This window comes from Odocoileus virginianus, chromosome 33 (assembly GCF_023699985.2).
Source record: "Odocoileus virginianus isolate 20LAN1187 ecotype Illinois chromosome 33, Ovbor_1.2, whole genome shotgun sequence".
NCBI classification, from domain to species: Eukaryota; Metazoa; Chordata; class Mammalia; order Artiodactyla; family Cervidae; genus Odocoileus; species Odocoileus virginianus.
The window spans coordinates 13,618,454-13,634,417 of record NC_069706.1 but is presented as its reverse complement, the minus strand read 5'-3'; the positions used below and the strand labels follow the sequence as shown (position 1 = coordinate 13,634,417).

Here is a 15,964-nt window from a genome sequence, read left to right as displayed (position 1 = left end):
GGAGTGGGTTGCCATTTCCTCCCCCAAGGGATCCCTGTTTTATCTTTCTAAGCTCACCTCACCACTCAAAATGTTGTATACTTGCACATGTGATCATTGTCTGCCTCCTTCTGTTGGAGTATCCATAGAATATGAGCTGGGGTCAGGGGTGTACACAGCGTCTGGGTTTTGTTCACGTCTCTATGCCCAGGGCCTGGCACACAGAAGGCTCTCAGTATTTGTTGGTGGACGAAGGATTGAAGGCAGGCAGGGAGGTAAGCCCTTTGCAGACCTTATTCAGTTATTCCTTCCCTAGGAGGTAGATGCTGTTACTACCTCCATTTCCCTGGTGGCTCAGCTGGTAAAGAATCTGCCTGCAATGCCGGAGACCTGAGTTCAATCCCTGGGTTGGGAAGATCCCTTGGAGAAGGGAATGGCTACCCACTCCAGTATTCTGGCCTGGAGAATTCTGTGGGCTACATATATAGTCCATGGGGTTGCAAAGAGTCGGACACGACTGAGTGACTTTCACTTTCACAGAAGGAGAAACTGAGGCACAAAACGGCGCCAGGCCAAGGCGGTGGCAAGAACAGGATTTACTCCCAAGTCTCTGTGACAGGGTCAGAGAGAATGTGTTCTGTCTGTCTTTCGGGAGTTCTCGGGGTCTCAGAAATACGTAATACTTGGAAAGTAATCCCCGACACCTCCCTTTGCCTATCGCTAGAGGGGAGGTGTGGGGGTGGAGGAAAGAATGGGGAGGGGTGCCCCTGAGAGTGAGCAGGGGTCTCCTGGGTCTCCACCCTCCGGGCTGGCCCCCTGGCCTGCTGCAGGGGCGCAGACCCTGGGTGGGCTGACACCACCCTCCGTGTGCCCGCAGTGGACCGCATCGTGGGGCTGGACCAGATGGCCAAGATGACGGAGAGCTCGCTGCCCAGCGCCTCCAAGACCAAGAAGGGCATGTTCCGCACGGTAGGGCAGCTATACAAGGAGCAGCTGGGGAAGCTGATGACCACGCTGCGCAACACCACGCCCAACTTCGTGCGCTGCATCATCCCCAACCACGAGAAGAGGGTGAGGCCGCCGCCCAGCTCCTCGGGACGCCTGCAGGGTCTGCAGGGAAAGGGGAGGCAGGCCGGGCTCCGGGGGCAGGAGGAAAGCCAGGCCACCCCCCCACCCAGAGGGCTTCAGCTGACAAGGTGGGAGGCACTCCTTTCTCTTCCGAGAGGCAGAAGAAGGCAAGAGAGGAAGGGAGAATGCTCCCGGGGACTCTGAGCCCTGGAGTGGCTGCACATGGTATCAGATCACTCGTTCACTAATATTTACAGTAAACATTATTCAGCTAATATTTGCTGAGCCCCACCCGTGCCGGGTGCTGGGGATTCGGTGCTGGATAGACTGTAGTCCTTGCCGGCAAGTGTCAAAACCTAGGGCAGGGGTGCTTCGCTGGGGGGCAATCATGTGCCCTCCCTTCCCCCACAGGGGAGATTTGGCCGTGCCTGGAGACATTTTTAATTGAGAAGGGGGCTATTACTGGCATCCAGCGCACAGAAGCCACGGATGCTGCTAAACATCCCGTAGCACATAGAGCCGCTCCCCTTGAAACCACAGAGAATTATCCAGCCCAAGATGTCAGCAGTGCTGAGTTGTGGGAGAGGTGGACACACCAGCTGAGGATGTCATGCGGTAAATTATGAGAATACCAAAGAGCCAGGGCTCCCACTCAAAACTCAGGGCTCAGAGAAAGCTTCCTAAAGGATGTGAACTCGGTGACTCAGAGGGCAAGGAGGAAAGGGCATCCTAGGCAGAGGGACCAGAATAAGCAGAGGTGTGGAGGAGAGACATGAAGGGTCTGGGCGAAGAAACTCCAGGGGGGTCGTTCCGTATTGACGTGTGATGGTGTGCAACAGGGATGGTGGAGATGAGGCTGGACTGCTGGGCGGGGCTTAAATTGTGGCATTCCTGGGGGTTGACAGGGCTTGGCACTCCTTCTGTAAGATGTTATCAGGGGGCTTTTAAAAGCAGGGGTATATCATGATCAGATTTGCATTTTAGAAACCAAATGAGGCAATGGGAGAGGCAGGACGGGGTGGGAAGACAGTACAAGGCTACTGTGGTCATCGGGGCAGGAGAAGAGGGCGGCGAGTGGATGGCAGTGGTGAGAGAAGTGGGTGGGTGGGGAGGTGTTTGGGAGGTAGGAGCCGTAGAACTGGCGATGGGCAGGAAGCGAGGTGGGGGAGGTGATAAGGAGAAGCCCCAGGTGATGCTGGTGCCAAGAAGAGAGATGGCACCAGACCCTCAGCTGAGCTCTCACTGGTGCCCCTGGTGATCCCGCCGTGGCCTGGCGAGGTGGGTCACCGGGCCTGAGACTCGGGGTTTGCTGCTCCCTGAGGCCCCAGCAGCCCACCACCCTCCACATCTTTGCAGTCGGGCAAGCTGGACGCCTTCCTGGTGCTGGAGCAGCTGCGGTGCAACGGGGTCTTGGAAGGCATCCGAATCTGCCGCCAGGGCTTCCCCAACAGGATCGTCTTCCAGGAGTTCCGCCAACGGTGAGCCTGCCGGGCCGGTGTGGGTGGGGTGGGTGTTGGGGCGGGGGTGGGGAGCAGGCTGGGCGGAGGGACAGACTGATGACAACGGAGATGCTCTCAGTCGTGACTCCTGCACTGTGTCTCAAGGTATGAGATCCTGGCTGCAAACGCCATTCCCAAAGGCTTCATGGATGGGAAGCAGGCCTGCATCCTGATGGTGAGCCTGGTCCCCAGCCCCTCCCCAGAAATCCACCTGCAGTCCTCCCAGCCTCGGGTGGCATTGCCCACAGCTGCTCCAGGCAGGACCCTCCTTAAACACACTTAACCCCCCGCCAAGTGGCAGAGCCGAGAACGGGAACTCTCCCCTCCTTCCTTCTGCAGATCAAAGCCCTGGAACTCGACCCCAACTTGTACAGGATCGGGCAGAGCAAAATCTTCTTCCGAACCGGGGTCCTGGCCCACCTGGAAGAGGAGCGAGACTTAAAGATCACCGACGTCATCATGGCCTTCCAGGCGATGTGTCGCGGCTACCTGGCCAGAAAGTAAAGACCTGCATGCTGTCGCCTCCCTGCGAACACAGACCAGAGATGCAAAATTTCAGGGGTTTTCTGGCCTCACGTCCTGATTCCCTGATTCTAAGATGTGTCACTGATTGAATGGCAGCCTTTTCTTGAGGGGGAAGAAATGCTACCACTTTAAAGATACGTGCTAGATACAAGGGCAGGGCAGGAAGGGGTTAAGACCATGGGCTCTGGAGAGTCAGATGTGGGTTCTATCCTGGCTTCCCTACTTATTTGCTGAAGAACCTTGGGAAAGTTACTCTACCTCTTTGAGCTGTAGGAAAATGAGTATAATCTTTCCTGCCTCGTAAACTTGTTTTAATGAGGGGGAGTCAATGAAATACTGCTTGTAAACAGTTGAGAACAAAGCTGGTTATCATTTAAGAAGTGTGAGAATGTGATAAAGCACCCGAGGAAGGTATATTGGTATCTATACCCCCATGTCCGAATGGGATTCATAAGGCATGGTCTTGCCCTGATGCTCCCTCTGTTTTGAGAAACCAGGGAACTGGGTGAGGGCTAGGGTTCCTCTATGAAACTCACACCCCAAACAGGACTGCAGGGATTGGTGGAGTGGCTCTAGCCCAGGGCATGTGTCATCAGGAGGTACAGACCACGCACTCATCTGATCGTGTCAAGCTGATTCATTGCCGGGTAGACCCAGAGTGGTCAAGGCCAGATCTGGGGAGCTCTTGGTCCAGGGACAGACCTAACCTTTAAGTCTCATAACTAAATTCTCTGTTACCACTACTCCCACTTCCAGACTGACTGGGGAGGTTTTATTCTTCAAGTTCACCCATGTCCAAGATGGCAGCCGCAATGGCAGCCACTCAGAGACAAGAGGATGGTGTTCGCTCTTCTGTGGTTTTTCGAACCCAATAGCCCTTAAATAGGAGGGGTGCTGGTTCTGTGTCAGGTCTGGGAGTTTAAAATACACCCGAGGAAAGGATTGGTTTTTCAGACACTCAGCTTTGGGGAAGATGTGGTACAGATGAGTGTGTCGGATGCTTCTCAGGAATGGTGTAGCAGGGGTTGATTTCCTAGGTGTTACCAGGACCACAGATCTGAATTCAAGGAATTTTGTGAGCCTTGGGTCTTCCTTGTCCATTGAGAAAGGCTCTGGCCTCCAGATGACATACTTGTACTGGTGCTCAGAGCTTGCCGCAGAATCTGGGCTAGAGAGAATGGGGGGATATCCTTGTGTGAGTCACAAAATCACAATCCAGACAGACGCATCCTGCTCCCAGGACACTGCGAGGCTGGATGCTGTGACAGCACAGTGAGGTGTGTGTTGGGCCGAGCGGGTCTTCTCACGCCTCCCCTTTCTTCTCCCCAGGGCGTTTGCCAAGAGGCAGCAACAGCTGACGGCCATGAAGGTGATTCAGAGGAACTGCGCCGCCTACCTCAAGCTGCGGAACTGGCAGTGGTGGCGGCTCTTCACCAAAGTGAGTGCCTTCTCATCCCAAGCCCCCTCCTACCCCCCCCCCCCAAGTCCTGGGTCTTCCCTGGGACGCTGCCCATGTGGGACTGGAGGTGGTGGATAGCAGGCTTGCAACCGAGAGCTCAAAACCAAACCTTCCCCACTGGTGATTCTCTGGGCTTGAGAAGGGCCCCCTCTTTGGCACATGGGTTACAACCATGACCTTAACCCAGACCCAGAGCACTTCCATCACCACAGGGATCCCTCCTACTGCCCATTTATAGCTCTACCCACTTCCCTCCACAGCCCCAGCAAGCACAAAGCTGTTCTCCATTTCTGTACTTTTGTCATCTCAAGAATATTACATTAACTATATATATTATATATAACTACGGGTCCCATAGTTATGTCACCAGGGCTCCCCTGATAGCTCAGTTGGCAAAGAATCCGCCTGCAATGTGTGAGACCCCAGTTAGATTCCTGGGTCGGGAAGATCCGCTGGAGAAGGGATAGGCTACCCACTCCAGGTGTTGGGCTTCCCTTGTAGCTCAGTTGGTTACGAATCTGCCCACAATGTAGGAGAGCTGGGTTCAGTCCCTGGGTTGGGAAGATCTCCTAGAGAAGGGAATGGCTACCCATTCCAGTATTCTGGCCTGGAGAATTCCATGGACTGTATAGTCCATGGTGTCGCAAAGAGTCGGACACGACTAAATGACTCACTTTGTCACAAAGCCATCATTCTCTGGAGAGCCCTGCATCCAGCGTGTTGTGTGTGTCCACTGTTTGTTTCTCTGGGTACAACTTGGTCTTGCAGTGTCGCTGGCCGTCACGAGTCCATTGGGCAAAGACTTGCTCTGTGGGGACGGACACAGCTTCCTCTTAGTTGCCCTTGAGTGTGTCGATGGGCACAAATCTTTTTCACTGGGCAACTATGTATTGAATGGCCACTCTGCACCAGGCCTGTGGGATGGGAAGGGGCCTACCCTGGGGATACCCCGGCTTCATGAATGTTCTAGGTGAGTGGAGGAGTAGACGATAGGTAATCACAGGAAGTGATGCCCTTGGCAGACTGGGGTCAGCGCAGGAAGGAAGCTGCAGTGTGTCAAATATTGGTTCCTCTAGTGCCAGGCGGGGCTTGAACACAAGGAGTTAGGAGTCATCGCGGTAAACAGCAGTGAGGGGAAGCTGCTTTTTGGAAATGTTCATTCCCACCGACCCAACTTCTGGAAAACTCTCCTAAGAAAACCATCTGAAATGAAGAAAATTTTAAAAATGAAGGGCATTCATTTACAAGAGCAAAATTTCAATGCCCAGCCCTGGCAGACTGACTCATAACAGCTCATCCATCAATGGGATACTTTTCAATCGCTAAAAATGATGGTATTTAAAAATCAAGTTGTAACGCTGATGTGACAGCAGAGATGACAATTATCCTGTAGTTTTTAGTAATAAAAGCAGCACATAGGGAATTCCCTGATGGTCCAGTGGTTAGGACTCTGTGCTTTCACTGCAGAGGGCCCGGGTTCAATCTCTAGTCCAGAAACTAAGATCCCTCAAGCCTCATGGCATGAGAAAAAAAAAACTTTCTTAATTAAAAAAAGTACATGTAACACTGGGCAGTGTGGTCTCAGGTGTATTTTTTTTGGTGTGTAGGACAAAGGGCTAGAAGGAGATGCTAATAGTGCTAGTAATGGGAGGTAGGATGTGGGGGACTTTGCTTTCCTTTTCTCTTTGGAAGGAAACATTATCAGCTTGTCAGCAGCAGTTCTCACTCAGGATGGGGCTAAATGAGGGGAGGGAGGCTTTCTCCTTTCACTTTGCACCTTTTCCTGTTGCCCTAAGATTTTCGGTCTTGGCACTGTTGATATCTTGGGATGGATAATTCTGTGTCACGGAGGCTGTCCTGAGAGTTCTAGAATGTCGAGCAGCATCTCTGGCCTCTGCCCACTGGAGGCCAGTAGCATCCCCCACTGCCACACCTAGTTGTGACAGCTAACGGCGTCCCCAGAAACTGCCACATATCCCCTGAGGGGCTGTGGATGGAGTAAAACTGTCTCTGGCTGAGAACCATTGATTTACTTACTGCGAGAGTGTATCCTCTTGAAACAACTGATGCGCTGACCCACTGTGTGCAGGTGAAGCCCCTGCTGCAGGTGACTCGGCAGGAGGAGGAGATGCAGGCCAAGGAGGATGAGCTGCAGAAGACCAAGGAGCGGCAGCAGAAGGCCGAGAGCGAACTCAAGGAGCTGGAGCAGAAACACTCGCAGGTACCGGCCCGGGAACCTGGCTGGGGCTGCAGGGGGCGGGCCGCCCGCCCCCCCTCTCCCCCCCCCCCCCGTGGGGCTCACCGCCCGTCTCCCCGCCCCCGCCTGCAGCTGACCGAGGAGAAGAACCTGCTACAGGAGCAGCTGCAGGCAGAGACGGAGCTGTACGCCGAGGCCGAGGAGATGCGAGTCCGGCTGGCAGCCAAGAAGCAGGAGCTGGAGGAGATCCTGCACGAGATGGAGGCCCGCCTGGAGGAGGAGGAAGACCGGGGCCAGCAGCTGCAGGCAGAACGGAAGAAGATGGCCCAGCAGATGCTGGTAAGGCACTGCGGGGGCTGCCCGCGGTGGTGCCGCATCCCTTGAGTCTCCCTGCAGACCTGTGAGGTGCATCTGATGATGTGTGTCCCCACTGGACTGAGACAGAGACTCAGGCTTGGAGTGGAACAGCCCTCTGCCTACACAGGTCTCCTAGGGAGCCTCCCCTGTCCTGTTGACCTGCCTTCCATGCACAAACACGTCTTCTCCTAATAGCTGCCCTGTGTGAGGGGTAATTGTATCAGTAAGCTACTGCTGCAGAACAAAAAGCACCAAGACTCAGCAGCTTAGAAACAATAAGCATTTAGGACTTCTCTGGTGGACCAGTAGTTAGGAATCTGCCTGCCAACACAGGGGGACATGGGTTCGATCCCTGGTCCAGGAAGATCCCACATGTTGTGGGGCCTGTGTGCCACAACTACTGAGCCGCACTCTAGAGCTCACTAGCTGTAATTGCTGAGCCCACATGCCGGAACTGCTGAGGCCCATGTGCCTAGAGCCTATGCTCTGCAGCAAGACGACCCACCGCAATGAGAAGCCCACACACCACAACTAGAGAAAGCTGGACCCAGCACACCCAAAAATAAATTAAAAAAAATTTTTTTTGTAAATGAAAAACATTTATCTCACACAGTCATGACTCTGAGAGTGGCTTAGCTGGGTGATTCTGGCTTAGAGCTTCCCATGATGCAGTCGTGATGGCAGCCTGGGCTGCAGTCATCTGAAGGCTTGACTGGGGCTTGAGGATCCACTTCCATGGGTGAGTGAGCTGTCACTCACATGGCTGTAGGCAGGAGATCTCAGTTCCTTATTCTGTGGGCTTCTCCACAGCACTGCTTGAGTGTCCTCACAGTATGGCAGCTTGCTTTTCCTGGACGGAGTGCATGGAGGGAGAACAGAGGAGAAAGCTGCAATGCCTCTTATAGCCTGATCTCTGACTTACACACGCCATCGCTTCCTCTTGGTTTTGTTAGAACCAAGTCACTAAGTCCAGCTGACACTCAAGGGGAGAAGAATTAGGCTCCAACTCTTGAAGGGACGAGTATCAGAGAATTTGTGGGCATATTTTGAAACCATCATGGTATCTGTTCTCCCCACTTTACAGATGCGGAGACTGAGGCTCCGCAAAGCAGAGCGGTTTACCCAAACCTTTTCTTCTGATGGAAAGAAGCTGCAGAGCGCTCCAGGGGGCCATCAGGCCCAGCCTCTGTATCCATGAGTCCCCAGAGCTCCAGGAGAGTAGATTTTGGGTTAAGCAAGGCTGTAATTCTTTTCGCTCCCCCACAAAGGACCTGGAGGAACAGCTGGAGGAAGAGGAAGCTGCCAGGCAGAAGCTACAACTTGAGAAGGTCACAGCTGAAGCCAAGATCAAGAAACTGGAGGATGATATTCTGGTCATGGATGATCAGAACAATAAGCTGTCAAAAGTGAGTGGGGTTGGATGTCCCTGGTGGTCCAGTGGTTAGACTCCACTGCATGGGGGAGTGGGTTCGATCCCTAGGCAGGGAACTAAGATCCCACATGCCCTGTGATGTGGCCAAAAATTTTTTTTTTTAAAGTGAGAGGGGTTGAGTGTCTGCATTAAAATGACAGGCTTGTCAGGACTGTGGATACCTTCAGATACCTTCCCTTTTTTAGCCAGGTACAAGGAATTAAAGGCCAACCAAGCGGTTACCTCTGGCATTGATGTAGCGGCCCTGTGACCACTGTCAGGATGCAAGCATGCCATGGATGGGGTCCCCGGTGGTCCCAACAGGGCCAGGGCCACTGTGGAGCAAGTGTCAGGAACACCACAACCAATGCAACCCCCAAGTTGTGCAAGGGAGGGTGGGCAATGTGCCTGAGACCAGGGGGCCCCTCTCATATTCTCACCACCCACTTCCAAGTCCTAACAGAGGACCAGCTGTCCTGGCATTGAGGGGCTTCTGGGATGTGAGACTTTCAGCCCCCAAACCAGAAAAGTCCCAAGATGAGCAGGTCACCCCAGTCAGTATCCACTAAACAGCCCCACTGTGGGCGGACTGCCTTTAGTCCTGGATGCCAGCTGGGCACCAACTGTGAGACAGGCTTGGGGTCAGGGGCAGGGCGTGCGCGGTGCAGGAGGACCCAATCCTCGAGGGCTTATGTTCTAGAGAGAAACAAGTAGATGATTGTACGAGCAGCCACTAATTACTATCATGATCAGGGTTCTGAAGGAGGTGTTCACCCTCTTACAAGAGCAGAGCACTAGGGGGTGGAGGTGGGGCGTTCAGGGGAGGCTTCCTGGAGGAGGTGACATTTCAGTGGCAACCTGAAGAATGAGGAGCAGTTAGAGGGAGATGGGGTGGAGGCACATCCCAGGCAGATGGTCCCGCCTGTTTGCAAGAGCCCTGAGGCCTGTGGCAGGAAAGGAAAGAGGCCCCTTGGCTGGGACATGAAGTTGAGGGGTGGAGGGGCCTGAGGTGGGGAGTGGCTGGTCTTTGGAAAGTATTATTGTTGAGGAGCTTATTTTTCCCCATTTAAAAACTCTAGGTTGCATTTAGTTATAGTGTGGATTATCCTTTCAACTGTTTATCTGGAAATTACTAACACTGAAACATAGTCCCCAGAGAAAAGGAAAAAAACTAATGATATCTCTTTTTCTTTTCCCCCAAAAGGAGCGAAAACTCCTTGAAGAGAGGATTAGTGACTTAACAACAAATCTTGCAGAAGAGGAAGAAAAAGCCAAGAATCTTACCAAACTGAAAAACAAGCACGAATCTATGATTTCAGAACTGGAAGGTAAAACGGCTCCCGGCGAGGTTCTGAGGGGGATATTTTACTTTATTTTTTTTTTAACACCCAAACCATTTTGTGTTAGGGTATAGCCAATTAACAATGTTGTGATAGTTTCAGGTGAACAGTGAAGGTGGTTATTTTAAAAGCAGGAAAATAAGACAGGGCATTTGAGAATGGTGGGTTACGGCAGGAAAGAGACCGTCCTACGCAGCTGCCTGCTCACCCTTTGGGAACACACACATTCATTCTAGAAGGTGCTTGTCACCAGGGCTGACTTTCCTTCCACAAGACCGTGGGATGGGTGTGTGTGTGTGTGTGTGTGTGTGTGTGTGTGTGTGTGTGTGTGTGTGTGTGTGTGTGGGTGTGTGTGTGATGTGGTCTGTCTGTGGGTGTGTGTGTGTGTGTGTGTGTGTGTGTGTGATGGGTGTGTGTGTGTGTGTGAGATGGGTGTGTGTGTGTGTGGGTGTGTGTGTGTGGGGGTGTGTGTGATGGGGGTGTGTGTGTGTGTGTGTGTGTGTGTGTGTGTGTGAAGTGCCTGAGCAGGAAGGCTCGTCCTCCAGGGGTTTCTCGGGTCGTGTCCACCCTCTGAAGCGTCCTGGCTTTTTCACAGTGCGGCTGAAGAAGGAGGAGAAGAGCCGGCAGGAGCTTGAGAAGCTCAAGAGGAAGCTGGATGGGGAGGCCAGCGACTTGCACGAGCAGATCGCGGAACTGCAGGCGCAGATCGCCGAGCTCAAGATGCAGTTGGCCAAGAAGGAGGAGGAGCTGCAGGCAGCCCTGGGCAGGTACGAGGCCGCCAGGGGGGCAGGTCCAGTGTGTGCTTGTGCCCCGAGGGCCCCTGCCGATCTGCGGGGGGCGCCTGGTCCTCCTCCTCCTCCAGGCAGGCCGCCATCTCACATGAAGTGGCCCCGACCTGGCCTCCCAGGTGCCTCTCGGTCCTGCTGGCACCTCCAGAACCTCACCTTTGACCTTCTCTTCCTACCAAGCTCATCCTCTCTGCTGCCACTGTGCCTGCCTCTTGGGTGCCCATCCTTTGTTATCTGCACCCCAGTCCTGGATTTCTGGTTGTACAAAGAGTCTGTTCCATTGGCCCCACAAACACCATGTGTCTGAGGCTGGGAGGACCCTCCTGTCCTTGGCTCTCTCCTTCTGAGGCCCCTCTTTTTGTGCATACCAGTCTCCTCCCGATCTTTAGCCCCCTTCTCTTCCCGCCCAGGGTACAGCAGACTTGGCCCATTCCATGAGGTGTGTCCCCCACCCATTTTTCTGCGCCCCCTTCTCCCAGCTCGGAGCTGGGTTCCCTCTAACAGCCTCCCCCTGGGGGTGTCACAGCAGTGACTCACCGTCATTTACCTGCTCTCCCTGTGCTGACCTCTGCTCAGTGTCTTTACCGACACCTGGCCAGATGTGCTGCCGTACCTCCAGTCACTGAGGAGGACGCTGGGCCAGTCGCCCAGCTTTTCAGAGACGGGCTGGGAGTCGCTTTCTGGTTGGCCCCCTGGCCAGCTCGCTCTCAGCCGGTTTGCGCCAGGCGACGGCGCTAGGGTGACGGGCCACCTCGTGTCTTCCCTCCACTGGCCCCTTCCCATCCATGGTGGACGAAACCAGGAGCAGCTCCACTGTGGTCAGGAGGGAGCTCCCTTCCATGCCCTCGGGTCAAGGCTCCCCACCTCCCACCCTGACCCGCAGTCACCGTCTCCCCTGGTGTTGACATCCCCACCCCCGACAAGCAGTGCCTGGCCAAGCACTCTGCATGAAGCAGAACTCAGACGCTCAGCAAATGGAAGGAAAAACCAGCCAGTAGTTCCTGGGGAGGAACGCCTGCCTAACACTCAGAAAGCATCTGTTGGGTTCCTGCTGCAGACAAGGCCCCATGCTGTCTGGGACAGTGCAAAGCGCTGTCTCTCTCTGTCTCTGTGTCTCTGTCTCTGTGTCTCTGCCTCACTTTCACACACACACACACACACACACACACGTGCAGCACGACCTCTTTTCTTACATGAGCCCTCAGAAATTACATCCTGCGTGAACCTGCAAGCAGGCCAGCATGGGAAGAAGTCTGGTGTCTCGGGACCTGAGCGGAACATGTTCTGATATCTGTGGAACCCAAATGACTGCTTCCAGAAAACCATTTTTGGCCACCTCGTGGGATGGACAGCAGGGGGCCTGGGACCCCGGGGTCTTAGTTCTGGTGATCTGTCCCCGGCAGGCTGGACGACGAAATGGCTCAGAAGAACAATGCCCTGAAGAAGATCCGGGAGCTGGAAGGTCACATCTCAGACCTCCAGGAGGATCTGGACTCCGAACGGGCCGCTAGGAACAAGGCGGAGAAGCAGAAGCGGGACCTGGGGGAGGAGCTGGAGGCACTGAAGACGGAGCTGGAGGACACGCTGGACAGCACGGCCGCCCAGCAGGAGCTCAGGTGAGGCGGCCCTGCCGGCCGGCCGGCCGCTCGATGGGTCGGGACGGCGGGTGGCAAGGGGCAGACCCACACAGATCCTGAGTCACGGGGCTCCTCAGTCCTGACCGCATTTTGCTTTAACTGATATAAGCATGCTTAATTTTTTTTTAATTGTATTGAAATATAGTTGATTTACAATGTCATGTTAGTTTCAGGTGTACACCAAACTGATTCAGTTCTGTTCTTAACAAAAAGAACATCTCAGCAAACTGAGTAATAAATATTTCTGGCTAATTAAGCCACATGGATACCTAAAAGGGTTCTCATATCTTCCTACCCTGGAGTTGATTAGCTACTTGGCATTTGGGGGTTTCCTGTTACCCAAAGAGGGTAATTGGAGAAACTGGATTTTTTAAATTATTTGAAAATACTAATAATTTATTATATTTGATATTATAAATACGAACATCAAATCTAAATATAATAAAACATTTTAATATGTCTGAACCATGAAAATCAACTGGTAAGTTAAGCATGCTTGTTTTTTAAATTTATTTATTTTTAATTGAAAGATGGTTGCTTTACAATATTATGTTGGTTTCTGCCATACATCAACGTGAATGGGCTATAGGCATGCCTATGTCCCCTCCCTCCCACCTCCCACCCCATCCTACCCCTCGAGGTTGTTACAGAGCCCCAGTTTGAGTTCCTTGAGTCATAGAGCAAATTCCCACTGGCTGTCTATTAGACATATGGCCGTGGATATGTTTCCACATTACTCTCTCCATTCGTCCTACCCTCTCCTTCACTCACCCCTTCCCGTGACCATAAGTCTGTTCTCTATGTCTAGTCATGCTTATTTTTTAATCTTGTCTTACATCACAGTAGGAGGATATACTCAATTAGAGAATGACTTGAAAATTATAGGAAAGTTAGGTACCAAAAGCATCGACCCCAGTCCCACCACGGTTAACATTTTGGGGAATTTCATTCCTGTCTTTTCCTGAGTGTGTGTATAAGTTTTGCATTAAATTTTCAAAATAATATTTATCAGATTGGTCTTCACTTGAAGTGTCACTGCTGGCTAACTGACAATACCCAACCAAAAAGCAGAAACAAAAACAGGTCACCTGCCAGATGATGAATGCCAACTTCAGTGAAACTGGGTCATTTATTTATTCAACAGACACACAAGTGTCAAGTGCTGTGCTAACATGGAGATTTACTTCCCACATTTTGGGTTTTGTGCTACATCACTTATCTGGGCCTAGAAGCCAGCACAACTTTCTGCTCCCTTTGCACTGGCCCAGAGCAGTAGCTCATAGCAGTGACCTCAGGCTATTTGGGTTCAAATTCTGGTCAGTCACACAGTGGTTTTAATACCTTGGACAAGCTGCTTACTCTTTCTTAGCTTTTGTTTCCTCATCTGTAAAACAGAAATAATGATACACTTGCCTCTAAAGGTCACTCTGAATATTCCATCAGATGACATATACCCAGAACTTAGGTCAGAGCTTGGCATAGAGCATATCCTCATTAAATAAAGCTAATGTTAATATTTACAGAACATTCTGCAACTCACTTTCCATTCTTCCAACAATACCATGTGTTTTATTTTGTGTATTTGCTTGTCAGCCCTGGGAGATTCTGGGAGGTAGCATGCTCCTCTTTTTTTATAGCTACCTCCTTCTTTTGAGGAAATTCCAGGTCCAGAGAGGTTAGGTGACTCACCTGAGGTCACACAGCTTGGGAGGGATAGTGATGAAGACTTCAGTTCCAGGTCCCGGGAGACCCCTGGTTCCTCTGCACCGAGGCAGACCTCTGTCTCCTCGGCTGCCAGCCTCCCTGTTCTTCCTGCCCAGGGCCAAGAGGGAGCAGGAGGTGACGATGCTGAAGAAAGCCCTGGACGAGGAGACTCGGTCCCACGAGTCCCAGGTGCAGGAGATGAGGCAGAAGCACACACAGGTGGTGGAGGAGCTCACTGAGCAACTGGAGCAGTTCAAGAGGGTGAGTCTCGATGTGCTTTCGGTGACAACAAAATACAAAGAATGATATGTCAGCAGCTTCGAGTAACTACCTGTGAGTGCCTGCACTAAGACCAATAACAAGCTACAGTGATTCTAATAAGAGTGATGGCACCCAGCATTTATGCTTACTGTATACTATGTTGATTAATCTTTCCCCCCACCCACTGGGATGGATACACTGACGCCCCTTTGACACAGGAAGGAACTGAGGCCCAGAGTACCTAAAGGTCACACAGCTATTGACAGAGTCCCAGCAGTCTGGCTCTGGCGTGCGTGCATGCTCCGTCACTTCAGTTGTGTCCGACTCTTTGCAACCCCATGGGCTGTAGCCCACCAGGCTCCTCTGTCCATGGGATTCTCCAGGCAAGAATACTGGAGGGGGTTTCCGTGACCTCCTCCAAAGGATCTTCCCAACCGAGGGATGGAACCTGTGTCTCCTGCTTTGGCAGGCGGGTTCTTTACCACCGGAGCCACCTGGCTCTGGATTCATCTCTCTGCCTCTCCAGGGTAGGGTCTCCAGGTAGGCCCTTGTGGATAAGCAGAATTTAGCAGAATTCTGGGAAGGTAACTGAACACTGAGGACAGTCTAGCCATCTTCATTTCCCTGCAGATTGGAGCAAGACTGTCATATTTTGAGTGGCAAGACAGCGCTCCCCGGTGTAGTTCGAGAATGGCTAGATCTAATCTTCCTCTGATGCTTGGCTGTTTGGGGGTGCATGGGAACTGAGGCAGTTAACTAGCACTAAAACGCTGTGTATCCGGAACTTCCTCTTGCTTTGGAGAATGTCCTTGTGTTTCATCCCCAGGGAAGAGTTTTTTTAGTTTATGACATCCTGCTCGACGGCTTCCCTAAAGTCTGAATTATACCACCATCAGTGCTGCAGCTTTCCTCCAGAACTTTCTAGATTGAAGGGCCGTTGTGTTACTTGAGAATTGTTGGTGTTGGCATTAGTTCCTGCCGCCAGTAAGATAAATGTTCTTCGGGACACCCTGGGTGATCCAGTGGCCCAGGCTCTGTGCTCCCATTGCTGGGGGCCTGGGTTTGATCCCTGATCAAGGAACTTGATCCCATGTGCCTCAACTGAAAAGATCCCGCAGATCACAAGAAAGATCCCAGGTGCTGTAACTAAGACCCTGACTCAGCCAAATTCACCAGGGAATCCCAACTAAGACCCAGCTCAGCCAAATCAATAAATATTAAAAAAAAAAAAAAAAAAGATAAATGTTCTTCCTTGAACTGGTTCAAGGAATCAGTCTGATCAGAATCTCAGAATTTTCCCATACATTTTAATAACGCCAGCAACCCCTTGTATGGCATTGAATATATGGCACTGTTCCCAAGTTTTATGGACACCAGCTCTTTAATGTCACCCGTGACCTTTGCTAAAATGCACATCTCCAGGCCCCACACTGAAATGCACTGTCCCTGACCGAACACCCTCACGCTCCAAGTGGAGAAAAGGCTACCCCTTGTTGCTCATCATGAGGAGTCTGAATATGAACCTTCAGCATTTTGTCAGTTCCTTTGTGTTGGACAAATAAGATCTTTCTAGTTTTATCTATAACATATATTTCCCCTTTCAATTGTCTTCTTTTTTTAATTTTCAGATAATAATAAATATTAATAAACAATATTTCAGATAATAAGATATAAATAATAATAATAATTTTTAAAAAACTTTTTGACCATGACCTGTGACATGAGGGATGTTAGTTCCC

The 15,964-nt window shown here is 51.8% G+C and overlaps 1 protein-coding gene across 4 annotated transcripts in view; it reads left to right on the top strand.

Moving 5' to 3' along the window:
* Positions 1–15,964, top strand: part of MYH11 (myosin heavy chain 11) — a 125,303-nt gene that overhangs the window by 88,716 nt on the left and 20,623 nt on the right. For all 4 annotated transcript variants that reach the window (XM_070460872.1, XM_070460871.1, XM_070460874.1 and 1 more), the window contains 12 exons: positions 857–1,050; positions 2,404–2,525; positions 2,652–2,721; positions 2,886–3,046; positions 4,401–4,509; positions 6,620–6,751; positions 6,860–7,066; positions 8,353–8,490; positions 9,700–9,823; positions 10,431–10,602; positions 12,027–12,239; positions 14,081–14,225. In XM_070460872.1, the coding sequence (XP_070316973.1) occupies positions 857–1,050; positions 2,404–2,525; positions 2,652–2,721; positions 2,886–3,046; positions 4,401–4,509; positions 6,620–6,751; positions 6,860–7,066; positions 8,353–8,490; positions 9,700–9,823; positions 10,431–10,602; positions 12,027–12,239; positions 14,081–14,225 (1,787 nt within the window). The remainder of the gene's footprint in view (positions 1–856; positions 1,051–2,403; positions 2,526–2,651; positions 2,722–2,885; positions 3,047–4,400; positions 4,510–6,619; positions 6,752–6,859; positions 7,067–8,352; positions 8,491–9,699; positions 9,824–10,430; positions 10,603–12,026; positions 12,240–14,080; positions 14,226–15,964) is intronic.